The sequence below is a fragment of the Psammomys obesus genome, unplaced genomic scaffold (assembly GCF_907164565.1).
Source record: "Psammomys obesus unplaced genomic scaffold, mPsaObe1.curated_primary_1811, whole genome shotgun sequence".
Taxonomy (NCBI): Eukaryota; Metazoa; Chordata; class Mammalia; order Rodentia; family Muridae; genus Psammomys; species Psammomys obesus.
In genome coordinates this window covers 47,166,280-47,182,822 of record NW_026596051.1, presented here as the reverse complement: position 1 = coordinate 47,182,822, position 16,543 = coordinate 47,166,280, and the positions used below count along the sequence as shown (strand labels likewise).

The window sequence follows — 16,543 nt, the reverse complement described above, 5'->3', positions numbered from 1 at the left end:
AGCAAACTGTACTTGGTAATGAGGTAGCATGAGAGGCTGGGCAATATCTGGACGTGACTCAGAGCTCATATTCTCCATTGTAGTCCACAGATAATTGGTTTTACTCCTTGGCAGAAAGGGCAGGATCACCAACAGTCAGCCACTATAGCCTGAGCTCTCTGCTATTCCAACTCACTGGGCCCACGGTCAGCCCTTTCTGTCTCTCTCCAAGCTGTCTGTTGTGCTTTCCCTGTATGTATATATTGTAGTCTGATGTCCGTAGGCTCCCTGACTTGTTTATAGAGTTTTAGAATAGCCCAGTCCTCAAAAACAAACCAAAGGAAAAACAGGTGCCCTCCATGATGGTGCCACGCTGATACATTCCAAGCTATAGGGGGCAGCAGTAAGTTGATTACGTCTCCAGTGCTGGTCTGTCATTGCAGGAATCAATAATGTCACATATAAATCTCTGCACTGGACTTAAGGCTTCTGAGAAGTGCGGGTCTCTCTGGTTGTTAAGACTCAGTTGTCACAGAGCTGCAAGTCTTAGCTTTTGATTTTGTCTTTACCCTCCTCACCCTGGGTTGGTAGACAGAATTGGAATAGTAATTTATAAACTATTTCCTACTTTTCTTATGTTGCCTTTTTGTTTTCCCAAGTTTTTGCTCTGTGATGCCACTTCCCTGTTGATTCCAATATATACTTTGGAATATAGTTTCTTATTTTTTACCTTGATTCTTTTCTCTCGCAGAATGTCAAAAAGGAAACATCTCTCCATCCTCATAGTTCTTGAGGTTTTTTTATTTTATCATAAAAAATAATAGATTTTGTGAAATATTTTTTTCTGCATCTTTGCATGATTTTGTTTTATATTAGATTATGTTGCTTGGTGTTCAGATATTAAGCCAACCCTGCATTCCTAATATAAATCTTGCCTGGTCATAGTAAATTATATATATATATATATATATATATATATATATACACACACACACACACATATATATATATGTGTGTGTGTGTGTGTGTGTGTGTGTGTTCTAGTTAGCTTTCTGTTGCTGCAGTAAACTCCATAACCAAAACCAGCTTGGGGAGAACAGTTTATACCTCCATCATTGAGGGAAGCCAAAGCAGTAGTAACTTTAAGCAGGGCAGGAGCCTAAGCATAGACTATAAAAGAGTGCTGCTTGCTGTCTCACTCTTAATGGCTCACTCAGCTTGCTTGCTTGCCTTTTTTTTTTTTTTTTTTCTTCCTAAGACAGGATCGTAGTATGTAGCTCTGGCTATCCTGGAACTCACTATGGCTGGCTTTGAACTCAGATCCATTTGCATCTGCCTCCCAAGTCCAGGGATTAAAGGCATGCAACACTGTGACTCGATCTTAGTTTGCTTTATTTACACAACTCGGGGCCTCCTGAGTATTTGTGGGCTGGGCCTTTACAAATCAATAATTAGTCAAGAAAATGCTCCACAGACTTGCCCTATGGTCTAATGTGATGGAAGCATTTTCTCAATTGAGGTTCCCTCTTCCCAGATGATTCTAGCTTTTATCATGGTGACACAAAAACTAACCAACCCGAGTTGCTGAATTTGGTTTGTCAGTATTTTGTTGAAGATTATTGCATTTCTATTCATAAGAGATACTATTTTTCTTGTAATTTTCTTGTCTTGTTTAAAATCAGATTATAATGATCTGAAAATGTTCTTTACTTTTTGAGGGAAGAATTTTGGTAAAATTGGTACTTTTAAAGCACTCATTAAGTAATACTCACCAATAACAAACCTGTATCTTTTTTTGTGCATTTATCTACTACTATCTATTCACATTTTCTGTTTCTCTTGTTAATTTCAGTAGTTTGTGATTTCCTAGGAATTTGTGCGTTTCATCCATTATGTAACTTGTTGGTATTTTATAATTGTTTTATTTTTGTACAGTCAGATATATCTTTCATTTGAATGTGAATTTAGTAATTTCTTCCTGGTTAATCTAGCTAGCGAGAGTTGTTAATTCTGTTAAGCTATTCAAAGAACTGGCTACTTAGTTCCTGTTTCACTACCTGCCTGTGGAAGTGACACCTGGTGTAGGAAAGCTTTGCTTCTGTTTCATGGCCACTGTCTCCATTCCCTGGTAGTCTCCTTTTCATCTTGTTTCTAGGGAATTTTCCTGTGTTGATTTTCCTCTGGCTCTTACAGCTTTGACCATAATTAATTCCATCTGTCTTTTTCCACATATACATACTTGTTTAAAGGAATCTCAATTTTTTTCCTTCCTCTATTTCTTAATCCATTTAACAACAACAAAAGAAATTAAGAGAAAGTAACCAGGCTGTGAGGGCGATCTGACTGTGACATCTGTCACCCCATTGATTACTGGGGTTGATTTGGCTGATCTAGTTGGTTAGGCAGGTGTTCCCTTCCTCCCTTGCCACTCCATGTGCGTCCCTTCGGAAGCTGTGTGCTCAGTCAAAGAGGACAACCTTCCCAACATAGAGGAGGACCACTCTTTAGTTCTGGGTACATGAGTAGCTGTGCTCCCTGCTAGAACCTTCAAACAAGCTCACAAGAAAGAAACCAGCCAGGGTTTTTATTTCATTTGCAAGTAAAGTAAATGATATACCAATTTCAAGGACAAGACAGTTGCCTCTCAGAAAGCTAACAGACTTCTAGCACTTGGGAGACAGGCAGGAGAAGATCTCTGAGAAGATCTTTAAGGCCAGGATGGGCTACATATAGTAGTCCAGGCCAGCCAGGGTTTTATAGTCTCAAAAAAGAAAAGGAGGTTGAGAGTGGAGGTGTAGAAACTAAGCAAGTCAGTAAGCAGCATTCTTCCTTGTTCTTGCCTTCGTTTCTGCCCTGACTTCACTCAGCCATGGACTATGACTTGGAAGTGTAAGCCAAATAAGCCCTTTCCTCCCCCAGGTTGGTCGGTCAGTGTTTTATCACAGCAACAGAGAAGCAAATGAATAGCCCATTAGCATGATTTTGGGAAACCATTCTTTTAGCACATGAGCACTTGGAAGGAGATACTCAACATCCTCATTGTATTCTGCCCTAGGTTACCAAAGGGCTTTGTTTGCTTATTTTTAAGACACAGCCTTGCTGTCTGTCTGGGAATTCACTACATAGATCAGGCTATCCTTCATCTTATGGTGAATCTTTCTCTCTCCCAAGTGAAAAAATTACAGATAAGAGGCCTTAAACTTTTTTTTTTATTTTTATTCTTACTATTTTATGTACATTGGTATTTTGCTTGCATTTATGTCTGTATGAATGTGTCAGATCCCCTGGAATTGGAGTTGCAGACAGTTGAGAGCTACCATGTGGGTGCTGGGAATTGAACCCAGGTCCTCTAGAAGAACAGTCAGTGCTCTTAACCACTGAGCTATCTCTCAAGCCCTTAAAATTCTTAAAAGTAATTTTAAGTTTAAGCACTGCCCATTCAGTTTGACTTTCTGAGTTACATCCTTTAATATAAAACTGTAAATGATACACATTGTTTATTCTTTTAGCAAATTACTGAACCTGAAGGAGTTGTAACCCTAGATTTGTAGCTGGTTTGTCAGAAGTACTGTGCTTCCACAAGACTGTGGCTGGCATCTCAAGTGGCAGAGGAGAATCTGGTGAAGAAGTTTTTTTTTTTTTTAATATTTGTTTATTCACGTATTTTATGTATATAAGTACCCTGTCTTCATTCACACCAGAAGAGGGAATCAGATCCCATTGCAAATTGTGAGCCACCATGTTCCTGGGAATGAAATTCATGCACTCTTAACTGCTGAGCCATCTTTCCAGCTGCAGAAGTTTGTGAGATCTATACTAACTCCAGAAAGTTATTGTTGAGTCACTCACTTGATGTCAGAGAATTGATGTCATGACATACAACTTGATAAGCTTTGACACACATATATATATTCAAAAGTGTGTGTGTGCATTCATTTCTAACATCATTACTACCATTGTGACGGTGAATATCTGTCATCCTCAGGAATTTTACCCCTATCTCCTTTAGTCTTGTCAGTTTTCTATGTCAGACTTCATTGCATCATATTTTAAAGATTGATACAGGTAATTGCCAGCTAGTATTCATTTATATGAATATTTGTTAGAGGTTAGTCTGATGCTAATTATTGGCCTCAAGATCTAGTTACACCTATCCTTGTTTTGTAAACCTGCCTAAGTCATTATATCTGATTGGTTGATTAAACAGCCTATACCTGGGCAGGGCAAAGTGGGGTAGGCATGGCTAAGGTTTCCTGGCTTTTGGGTTCAAGAGAGAATCACAGGAATCAGACAGATGGGAAGAGAGAAGGAAGGAGGATGCCATGAGGGGTTAGAGTAGAGAAGAAATCATATGGGCCTAGAGGGAGGACTCCAATAATGGCTTAGAAAGGCCCAGATGAAAAATAAAAGTGAGTATTTATAAGATGGAAGGAAGGTGGATGGTTAAGGAGGGTGGCATTGGGTGGGGGCTGGGAGATGGATGGTGAGGATATTGAGACAGTGTAAGTGAAATGTCTGCCTGACCCAAGGTAAATGAGACAATTATAAATCTTAACAGGTATCTTTGTCTTATTATTTATGATAGTGGGTTAGATAATACCTCTGTGATAATCTTAGAGCCAATAATAAATAATATATACACAATACTCATTTTTTAAATTTACTACAACAAATAAGCAGTATGAGAGTTGTCTGGGTATTTTTTTACTTGTTTGCTGTTGTTTTTTATTTTTTATTTTTTTTGGTGATAAAGTGCCTTTGCCTGGATCTGTATACTAGGTTAGTCTTGAATTCAGAGAAATACCTCTACCTCTGGAGTTCTGGAATTAAAGACATGCACCACCATGCCCACTTGTCATTTACTTTTTGATGAACAGATATTTCCAATTTTGAGATTCCAAAAAAATTTTAGTTTTTCATTTTTTTAAGTTATGAATAGAGTGTTTTGTGTGCAAAGCCTGAGGAGTCCCGTAGAGGACATTGGATCCCCTGGAACTGGAGGTACAGACAGGAGTGAGCTACTATGTGTGTGCTGGGGATTGAACCCAGGTCCTCTACAAGTGTTAACCACTGAATCATCTTTCCAGCCCCAATTTTGAGATAGTCTTAATATGATAATAAGAAATTATTCATGAGTCTTTATGTGATATTTTCAGTTAAGTATTTAAAAGTACCCTGGGTAACCTGTAGTTCCTGGTATTTAGGAGTCTGAGGCAGAACAGTGGATTGAGACAGGGTATACAGGGTAGTCTGGACAAGAGCCTGCATTTTAGTTTTGATCGGTTATGTAGTTGAGGATGATTCTCCTGCTTCCACCTCCCAAGAGTTAGGATTCAGGTATTCCCACCTTGTCTGGCTTATGTAGTGCTATGGATTAAACTTAGGGCACGCTAGGCAAGCGCTCTGCTCACTGAGCCATGTGTATGTATGTTTTGCTTCATGCATGCATCTCTATATACTGTATATGTGTCTGGTGCCTGCAGAGGCAGGCCAGAGGAGGGCATTGGATTCCCTGGAACTGAGTTATACATGGTTATGAGCTGACCAGTATGGGTGCTAAGAACCAAAGTCAGGCTCTTTGCAAGAACAGCAAGTGCTTTTAACCACTGAGCCATCTCTCTAGCACCTGTGTCTTCATCTTATTGAAATTTTTCACAATAATACCATTTTATATTTTTGCCACCACTACATGTTTCTTTTGTGGGTGGGAGGTTGAAGTGGGGTCTCTCTATGTAGCATTGTAGAGAGATTCAGCGCTGTATGTAGAGAGAGGCTCTATATGTATGTAGAGATTCACTCATTATGTAGGCCTGGCAGCCCTTGTACTCACAGAGATCCACCTGCCACTGCCTCCCAAGTGCTGGGATTAAAGGTGTGAACCACCACTGCCCAGCTGTGTTTTTCTTTTTTATTTAAACTCTTACCCAACTTTCTTTCTTTTTTTGTTTTGTTTTGTCTTTTTTGGGTTTTCTAGGTAGGTTTTTTCTGTGTAGCCCTGGCTGTCCTGGAACTCACTATATAGACCAGGCTGAGATCTGCTGCCTTTGCCTCATGAGTACTGAGATTTAAGGCATGCACCACCACTATCCAGCCCCATTTTCATACTGAGTAGACAACTCACATGCTATCTGCTTTCAAAATACACGGTAAAACTACAGTAATTGCATCTGGGAAAAGGCTCAGTGTTTAAAGCACTTGCTGGGCAAATGTGAGTACTGGCAGTTGGATACCCAGAGCCAAATAAATGTCAGGAGAGCTTTGTAGCTGGCCTGTAATTCCAACCTCAGATCACAGTTTTGTGGTAGAGTTAGTGGTGGTGTGTGTATGTTCAGCAATGTTGCCATGGTACTTGACCCAAAACTTTCAGCACATATAGAAATTAATCCCAAGGGAACTGTAGAGATCAATGTCTGGCCTAAAACTATAGAACTTAATTAGTAAGTTTAAACGAAAATCTTTGTAACTTGATTGGGCAAAGACTTCTTAGAACACAATCTGCAAAACCATAAAGAAAAAAAGTTAATAAACTGAACCTAGGCCCGATGTGGTGGTTCAGGCCTTTAATCCCAGCACTGTGGCTCTGAGCTCCCTCAAAACTTGCCAAGCCTCTCGGTTCTCTGTATAGCACACCCATACGCTTGGGGGGGGGGCGCTACAGAAATCAAAACTGTGGTATAGATACATAAACCATAGGAATGTAAAAGCATGTTTTCTTGAAGCTTAACTTTAGGTAGAAGGATATCACTCTCCTTGTTTTCCTGTACATGGCCTTTGTGAGGTCTAATTTCCCGGGGTACTGCATGTGGCTTGTCTGCTTTAGACAGAGATGCTTCATAATATTATGGGAGTTGTGTTCCCATAAGGACCATTATAGCCTCGGTAAGCTAGTACTTACCAACTCCATCAAGCTAGCTAATGTCCCTCTAGTCAAATATGTCATATGGCCATACCCAGAGCCATTGTGAAAAAGAAAGAACCACATTAGATCTAAAGATGAGGGATTGTTTGTGTCTTAGGGTTTCTATTACTGTAACAAAACACCATAACCATAAGCAACTTGGGAAGGAAGCTTACACACAGTTCCATATCATAGTTCATCATCAAAGGGATGTCAGGGCAGGAACTGAGGCAGAGATCATGGAGGAGTGCTGAATTCTGGCTTGTTCAGCCTGCTTTCTTACATTATCCAGGACCACCTGCATCATGGAGGGGTGCTGAGGAGGCAGCACCCAAGTGAGCCGGGTGCTTCCACATCAATCAGGAAAAAGCTCTACAGACTTACTTATAGGCCAGTCCCTTGGAGGCATTTTTTTTTTTTGGGGGGGGGGGGTTAGGATTTTCTTACATGGGGTGGAGAGATGGTTCAGCAATTAGGAACATCAGCTGTTCTTGCAGAAGGCTTAAGGTTCAGTTCCAGAGACCCACATGACAGCTCACAACCACCTGTTGTAACTACAGTGTCAGGGAATCCAGTGCTGCCTTCTTGTCTCCAAGGGCACCATACATAACTCATATACAAAATAATAAATAAAATTAAAAAAGAAAAGGATTCTTCCCAGGTGAACCTAGTTTGTGTCAAGTTGACATAAAATATAGTTGGTACATTATAGTCATCTTCAAGGTTGCCTGAAATTATATCTGTTTTCCTATATTTTTTGTGAAGTCTTTTCTAATACAGAGTAGTTCTGACCTTAGTAACTATGAGGATATTTGCAGAAGTCATAGCACTTGCTTATTTTGTAGCTACCTAGAGAGGCCATGGAGAGAACCTCATTCCTTTGATGAAATAGTATAAATTAGAGCCACCATGAATATGGGCTAGTACTGAAATATCCTGCAGACTCATTCAAGGCTTCAGATGCTTCAGATGACATCTTTGTCATAGTGTACCCTTTTGAGAAATTCCAAGCCTAAGCAGTGTTCCCAATATTAACTGCATGATAAGTACATAATTACTGTTTCAAGGTGCTTCATTGGGGGGGGGGTGTTGTTAGCAATAGATGAAAAAAATTGCACCTTTCTTGTGTACTCTGAAAAGTAGAAACAAGACCGAGTCTTGCTATATAACTCAAACTGACTTCCAACTAGCTCTGTAGCTCAAGTTGGTCTGAAACTCAGCATAATTTATTTATAGTTAAAACTTTCAATCAGACAGTAACAATTACATGAAACATTTAAATCTGGTTTTGAATTATATATAGGTCAATAAAATTTCAAATGAAGTAGGTTTAAGGAGCCTATATAATGCAACTTTGATTATGAAATGAAAATTATATAAAAGATGCTAAATAATCAGATCAGTTGTGTATATGGGATTAAAACCTTTTTAGTAAGTTTTGTGTGTGTATGAAAGCCAAGCATGTGGACTTACACCTCTAGTTCCTGCTGGTTGAGAATCCAAAGAAGTGGGAAAGATGATTGGAGGCCAGGAGTTTGGTTCTGCTCTGACAACTTAGCAAGATCCCATCTAAATAAATAGTTAAATATGATTACTAATGGAAGTTTTTAAGTTCCTTTAAGAAAATCTGTTGTAAATAAATAAGGGGTCTTGAGTAACCTACAAGTTGATTACTTGTTTTTTTTTTTTTTTTTTTCATAGGTTTCTTTGTGACCATGCTTTACATGATTATGGTCCATATTTTAGGGTATGTGTGCTATGGTTTACATGATTTACATGACCATGCTTTACATGATTATGGTCCATATTTTAGGGAGCGTGGCTATGCATGCTTGTGGTGGTTTAGAGTGAGCCCAAGACCTTGTACTCTACCACTAGCCTATACATTTCCAGCTCTATTTTCGCAGACTTACAAAAAGAAGGGAAGAAGGGATATCTCTTACTGATTACTAAATATTACAGATTGATATTATTATTTTTTTTTTTTTACAGATGGTAGTGAAAACTTTTATGGATATGGATCAGGATTCAGAAGATGAAAAGCAACAGTATCTGCCACTAGCCTTGCATCTCGCATCTGAATTTTTTCTCAGGAACCCTAATAAAGATGTGCGCCTTCTCGTAGCATGTTGTTTGGCTGATATATTCCGAATCTATGCCCCAGAAGCTCCGTATACTTCCCACGATAAACTTAAGGTAAATACAGTGTTTACAGAATTACTTCTATTTTTGTCAAATAAACATGGGTTTTGATCATAGGTTTCATATAATTATCATCTACAGAAATGATGGGTACAGAATGAGGCTTTGAAAGGTAAAGATCAGAACTTGTCCTGGTCTGTTCATATTTAACCTTCCTGTTAGTCCATCAGGAAAGCCAAATTGAATAGAGGTAAATGATAAATAAGGCTTAATGATAGTAAACTGATAATATACTAGAATTGTCTATTCAAATAACTTTTGCCCTTACAGGTTATTAAATGCCGACAATTAAATATTCAAAATGCTCATTTTGGTGGTTCTACCTTTGTTCAAAACAATAGTTTTTAAAGTGATCTATTGAACTGATTGTATATATTACTTTTGAATAATTCCTGGGAAAACTGTAAACTTCGGACTGTTGTTTTTAAAGCTTTATTTGTGTATGTTGTGTATGCCTGCATGTTGATACTTGCAGAGGTAAGAAGAGGATGTTGGAGTTTTTAAAATGAGTTGCAGGTGGTTGCAAGCCACCAAATTGTAGGTTCTGGGAACCAAACTCAGGTTCTCAAGCCAAGTGTTCTTGACCGTTGAGCCATCTCCCCTTTTTAAGTACAGTTAGTATGGCCTCTCTTTCTATACTTTCAGTCCCTTGTGATCCACCATGCTCCAAAATATTAAGTGCGTAATTCCAGAAATAACATTCCATAAATTCAATTTGATAGTGTTTTGAGGATTATAATGCAGTTCACTGTCATACTTTATTCCTCTTGAGACATATACCATCTGTCTGGTGAGTCACTTAGTGAATCACTTGGTTACCTGAGCAACTGGAGTAGTGTCTTAGTGTTTCTATTCAAGACATACTTTAATAATGGCCCTTTTAATAACTTTAATAATGTTTTATTTTGTGGTTATTTTTATTCATGTCATACTGTACATGGTTTATAGAATAAACTTTATCATGAATATGTATATGAAGAAAAACACAAAATACATTAAAAGCATCCACTTTAAGGATCACAGTAAAACAAGTCATTTTGTACCATACTAATGCCTTTTGAATGAAAACATCATTCAGCCCTCACATCAATATCTTGGGTTTGTTCCATACAACTTTGTTGTCATATATCAAATAAAAACCATGGGCTGAAAACTACTTGCTTACATGTCAAGAGTATTAATGAAAAGTCTTGTTAAATTTCTTAAAGATGAAGACAGAAGTTTGCCACGATGAAAGTAGAGACAGTGAATGACCAGAGCTCTATGACAGAAGAGAATGTATTAAGACAGAGAATGTATTAAATGAGAAGACCTAAAGTTTTACTTGAAAAGGATCTTGTTTTGTTGGTTCTAACCTTTTTCAGTCATTTAAAATAATGGACTAGGCTGTTCCACAGCCTAAGGAAAACTTTCTTTTTTGTAGTTTGCAATTACTTTTATATATTTACACCTCTGTATACATGTAGGTATGCACTTAGTATATTGCATATGACAAGTAACAGTGTCTCAGCTAATATAGTTTTCATTTTTTATTTTTTTAACAGGACATATTTCTCTTTATTACCAGACAATTAAAAGGTTTGGAAGATACAAAGAGTCCACAGTTTAATAGATACTTTTATTTATTAGAGGTAAAAATAATACTTTATTTAATAAATGTAATTCCATGTTGTTGCAAATTCTTATAACTGTGATATAAAGTGAAACTTTTATACATAACATTTAATAAACTGTCTTATATTTTATAAGAAATATGTTTTCTCCTATTTATAAAAGTAAATCTACTGAAAAACTAATTTGACATTTGATATTTTTCTATATATGTATATATAGATATATATTTGTAATAACTCCTAACCACTACTTTTCAACTTGAGAAAGTTGATGCCACCAGTCATGTCTTTAAAGATTAGAATAACTTGTAATTGTGTACATTGAGTCTTTGTAGACTTTACTATCATGAATCCTAGTTATAAAAATTAAATTATACCAATGTGCTTTTGTGTAACAGTTCTTCGTATATGTGATTAACCAATTATTTTTATTTATTGATTTAAGAATTTAGCTTGGGTTAAATCATATAACATCTGCTTTGAGTTGGAAGATTGCAATGAAATTTTTATTCAGCTTTTTAGGACTCTCTTCTCAGTAATCAAGTAAGTTTTTTTTTTTTTTAAAGCTTGTTTTTGTTCTTATTGTATGTATTAAAGTGTAGTATACTTTGCTATATAAACTCCCTAGATTTATAAAGTTGATGCAGAGGTGGAAATAAAGAAATCCTGTTGTTTGAGACATGTCCTTACCATTGAACCAATTAGTTATTTCCTTGAGATAGGGGCTACTTTATAATTCTGAGAGAACTGCAACTTAAGTTGCCAGATTGGTCTTAAATTTGCAGCAAGTCTCCTGTCTCAGCTTCCTGAGTCATAGGGATTATTAGGATTGAGCCTGGCTTTACACTGCCTTAAACATTTATGATACAGATTAATTGGTTGACTTTTCTGAATCTTTTTGTGTGTTTGAGACTAAATAATAATAGAGGATCATAAAACAGAGTTCTTGGAATTTTTTTAAAAATTTATTTATTTGAAAATTTCATACACACACATTATGTTTACCCTCAGGATACATACCTTCATGTCCTTTTTAATATATCCCCACTCTCCCTGGTATTTACACTGAGTCCTGTGTAAAAGGAACTTTTATTTGCCTGTTTCAGTTGTTGTCTAGGGAGAAATTATTGCCTCTGTGTGCTAACGTAGGCCTAGTCCTGGAAGCTTCTAGCTTCCATACAATCTAACCTGGGCCTAGAATGTTTTCAGCATCTGAGATTTTATGCTTACCCTTTCTTGTTCTTAATTAACTCTGGGCTGGCTGGTTCAAATCAGCCTTTCTAGTTCAGACTCCTCTCCCAGCCAATTTATTCAGTCTAACTTTTCTCTCAGCCTCTGAATTGTTCTGCTTGGCCTCAAACTAACTCCAGCAATCTGTTCTAAGCTTCTGGCTTCTTCTCATTTTTTTGGCTTGTTTCATCTTCACCTGTGTTCTTTCTATGTAACCTTTCTCTCTATTACCTGGTAAAACTGCCTACCCACCCTCCTTTCTCTGTCTCTCTTTGCATTGCCCATTAAGTAACTTCCCTTTCTCTTCTTGTGAAAGTTGGATGTAGCCTACTCTGTCAGATCTTTCTCTGATTTTTTACTTTTTCTGTCACTCATTTAGACATCACTTTCAAACATGGGTGCTTGCTTCTACAAACTAACTTTACCTTCATTGTTTAGGATTAAAGGCGTGTACCACCATGCCTGGACCTAAGCTTTTCTTTACCTGAAACTTGCTCTATATCAGGCTGGCCTTGAACTTGGTTCTGCTTGCTTCTGACTCCTAGATTAAAGGTATGTTTGTATTTCAGCAGGATCTCTTGCCAGAGCAGCCATTTTCTGAATTAAAATTCCTCTATGACTTCACCCTTTCTGTTTAAGTAAAAATTGTACACAGTAAAAAAAAAAAAAAAAAAAAAAGTAAAAGAAAAACGTACACAGTTTAACTTTTACAATAGAAACAGTTATCAATTCCACAGACTTAATAGTACAAATGTCCTTATGAAGATCCACTCAGCCATTGATGAGATGATCCTCCATAATTGCAGTCCTGATCATCTGTCTTTCAGCAAGCAGTCCATTTCGGCATCAAGGTTTTCCAATCTGCCAGCCTGATCATCTCTCCCTCTTCAACTGGTTTGTTAAGGTGTCTTCATGTAGGGGGATCTACTTTCTGCATTGTGTGCATTGTTGTCTTTTTGCATCTCTTCTTTGAGTCATACCTTTCATTTGGAAGCTTCTCTTATTCACATGGGATCTTTGTCAATTTTGATGCAACTTACAGTCTTTAATCACTTATGGAAATATAGGCAAAACCTCTTCCCCAACATAACATATTCCCTGGGTTCCATTATGATGTTAAAACATCCACTTCAGAGAGCCAAGCTTCTTATCCATTATCAATGGGCTGTCTACTTTGATCCTCAATTTCATTAGGTACCATAGGTTCATAATTTAGCATTTCCTATTTTCCTAGTTCCTCTGTCTCTGTCTCTGAAGCCTTTGTATTATCATAGCTATTTTTTCTTGTTGTACAGCTATTTGTTCAACCTTTTTTGAGAGGAAAAATATAAAGATTGCAATTGACGGTAGAGAGGGTTTTATTCCGAGGGTGGTCATAATTGCAATGAGTATTGCAGTGGCTTTTTCAAATAATGTTTCTATCATTCAGCTCCTATTCTTGGTTCTGAAGGGATCTGAAATGGTTTCCCATTTTTAATGAAAGAAAGTTCTGTCTATATAATTAAAATTATCTTTTAGTGGTGGCCTACTGTGATTCAATGTCTCAGAGGCTTCTGCATCATTCCTTGCCCTGGGCTCAACGCTCCTGCTACTCTGAGGTCTCCCTAGTCTCTCTGGGCATCTGAATCTTCTCTGGAGATGATCCCAGTTGGATTTCTCCTCTGCTGCTTTTTGTCAGATGTCTCCTGTACCCTACGATGTTTCTTTCAGATGTCCTCTGCTTCTGCAGCGTTTGTGGGCTTTCTTATGCAATCATGTTGGATGTTCTTACCAACTATGTTGAGTGCCATTTTTAAAAGGAGCTTTTATAATTGTTTTCTTGGGACTTGCTATCTCCTGCTAACCTAGGCCTGATCTTGGAAGCTTCTAGCCTCTGTACAACATAACCTAGGCCTAGAATACTTTCTGCTGGAATTTTGAGTGATTTTTGTGGCTTGATCTTGTGTAGGTAACTATAGAGCAATGAGTTCATCAAGTTCAGTTGGCATGCCACGTTCAGAAGAGAGCATCCACAATAGTCCTTCCCCTTACATCCTTTCTATCCCTTCTTACATGATGTTCCTCACGTCTTGGTTTGGGGAGGGCAGTAAATGGTACGGGTATTTCATTTAGAGCTGGGGACTCAGCCATCACGTATTCTCAGCACTTTGACCAGTTATGAATCTGCATTAACTGTTCCCTACTTTTTAGAAGCTTCTCTGGCCAAGGTTTAGAGAAGCATTGTTCTGTGGAAATAAACATAAAGATTTAGGTCACAGTTTGACCACATTTCTATTTAACAAAACGACAAGAGTAAGTTCTCATCACCTATCATCCTCAGGGCCCATGAATTTCTGAGCCATGGACTTTTGACCAGATTTATTATACTGGACAAGTATTCTCTCCTATGGAATAGGTCTCAGTCAGAAAGCAATTAGCTACTCTCATAATTTTCAGGCCACTATTATTGTACTTGTGGGTATTGTCAGTTTTGCAGCATTCAGGATTCACTATTCTGTAATCACACTGGTGACTATTCTTGCTCAGCTGCCTGCATTGTACCTTCTGGCACTATGAAAGCTACCTGATAGGGAATATCAGTTCCAACTGGACTTCTCTTTGTCCTGCAAACAAAGTATATTGTGTCTTCAGGGGTAGAGTCTTATCTAGTTATAGTGGATAATTAGGAGCAATGGAAATAGTCTGTGTTGCTGGGTTGACTCTAGGGCTTCCCTAACCAATAAGTCAGAAGGAGGTATCCTACCCCTTGTTTTGAAGAAACTTAACCAGTAGAAGTACTAGTACTGTTGTTGTGTAAAAGGCATGAGACATGAAACAATGAAGTACTGTGGAGCAGAACAGATTAGTCCATTCATGTTGATTATGTCTGCTTTTTGGACTGAGGTATGCATGTATGTATGTATATAAGTAAGTAATATATGTATTTTGTGAAAGTGTTGAGATGGAATCTAGGGCTTCACCACTTACTAAATACTAGGCAAATGCTCTGCCACTGAATTATACCCCTGACTCGTTAAAGGCATAAACATTGTTTAAATCAGCTTTTCATAGACTGGAGAAACTAATAGAAAAAAGAAAATCAGCATAGTTACTGGTCAGGAGAGTCCAAACTGACTTCCATCCAGTAGTTTTATTATTTGTTTATAGCAAACATCTATGAAATGTGTCTTAAAGCATTATATTATATGCAAGTATGTCTTGTTTTAACTTTTTCTTTATTTGTTTGAGACCAGTCTTGTGTTACTTTTAAATTCTCTACCACATTAAGACATGTAGGAAGAAGTAGATGAAATTCATTTCATTAATTCATTGTATCCAAAAGAATTAACCTTTTAGGATGTGGCTTTGTGAGGTTGCATATTAGAGTGCATTTCTAAAACTTTTTTCTTTCTTTGCTGTAATGAAGATTTGCTGTTAACTAGAATAAACAGATTTGGTTAGTTCAAAGTTGGAAGCTAAATCATTTACATCGTAAGAGCTTCCTGTGGCATTTTACTGCCAGAAAGTCGTTTGAACAAGTGACAAAAATTACTTTTGTATTTATTTTGTGTATAAAAGAATGTACTAGGAGTCTGATAGTGTAAGAATCCACCATTTCCTTCAGCCCATGATTCTGGGCTTGGCAGTTTGTCAGTCTGGTCTGTTGTGTCTGTAGTTATTTAGCAGGACACCTGGCAATTGGTTGAGTTAATGGAACAATAAAAATGTCTTTTATCACCTATCAGACCGGACCCAGTATCTTCATATACTCAGTAAACTTTAAAAAAAAAATGTCAAGAAAAGCAAGCTGTAGAATAATAGAACTTTGTAATCCTTCAGGAGCTTCTGTCTTACTGGCTAAGCAAGATGCATAGGCAAATCTAGGTTACAGGATTGATCAGATAGACCAATCCTGGAACATCATTAAAAAGTGACATTCAGAAACAGTTTATGGGGAGATGACCAGGTAAAATGCTTGCTGTAAAGTGCAATTATGAAGACCTGAGTTTAAACCACAAAACCATGTAGAAAAGCTAGGTTCAATGACACATGCTTCTAATCTCAATGCTGGATAAATAGAGACAGGCAGAACTTGGAGTTTTCTAGTCAACCAGCCTATTGGTGAGTCAAGTGAGAGGACCCACCTCCCCCAAAATAGTTGGTGGCTTGTGAGTTTGACCTGTCTCCATCCATGCTTTAATGAGTATTTGTACACACATGTATATGTTATACATAGATGCACACATAAAAAAATTTTAAAGTACAATTTACACCACTGTTTACATTGTACCACCATTTCATAGGCTTTACTTTTGAAATTTATGGCTACTGTCTTTAACAATTTTGTTCCTTCTATAACCTCAAACACAAAATCTACTGTATACTTAGTAATACTTGATAATTCATTTCAGCAAATTTGATTATGATATATTATAGAACTTCTGGCTTTGTTTTAGTTTTGTACTTGGGGCTCCTTAGTTTCTAGACTCTGGTCTTATCTTCTTTTGACTGCTCTTCCAAACTCTCATACGAAGTACAAAGATTATTCTCCAGATACAAAGAGGGAACTTTCTCACATGCATGTGCTGATCAGTAAGCCCTGGATTCTTTGAGTTTGATTTCTGAGTAGTTCTTTGCCCAC

At 37.4% G+C, this 16,543-nt stretch overlaps 1 protein-coding gene across 1 annotated transcript in view; it reads left to right on the top strand.

Moving 5' to 3' along the window:
- The window catches only part of Pds5a (PDS5 cohesin associated factor A), a 90,971-nt gene that overhangs the window by 15,468 nt on the left and 58,960 nt on the right, over positions 1-16,543 (top strand). The window contains exons 3-5 of the mRNA XM_055623911.1: positions 8,870-9,073; positions 10,624-10,710; positions 11,138-11,235. Coding sequence (XP_055479886.1) covers positions 8,870-9,073; positions 10,624-10,710; positions 11,138-11,235 — 389 coding nt within the window. The remainder of the gene's footprint in view (positions 1-8,869; positions 9,074-10,623; positions 10,711-11,137; positions 11,236-16,543) is intronic.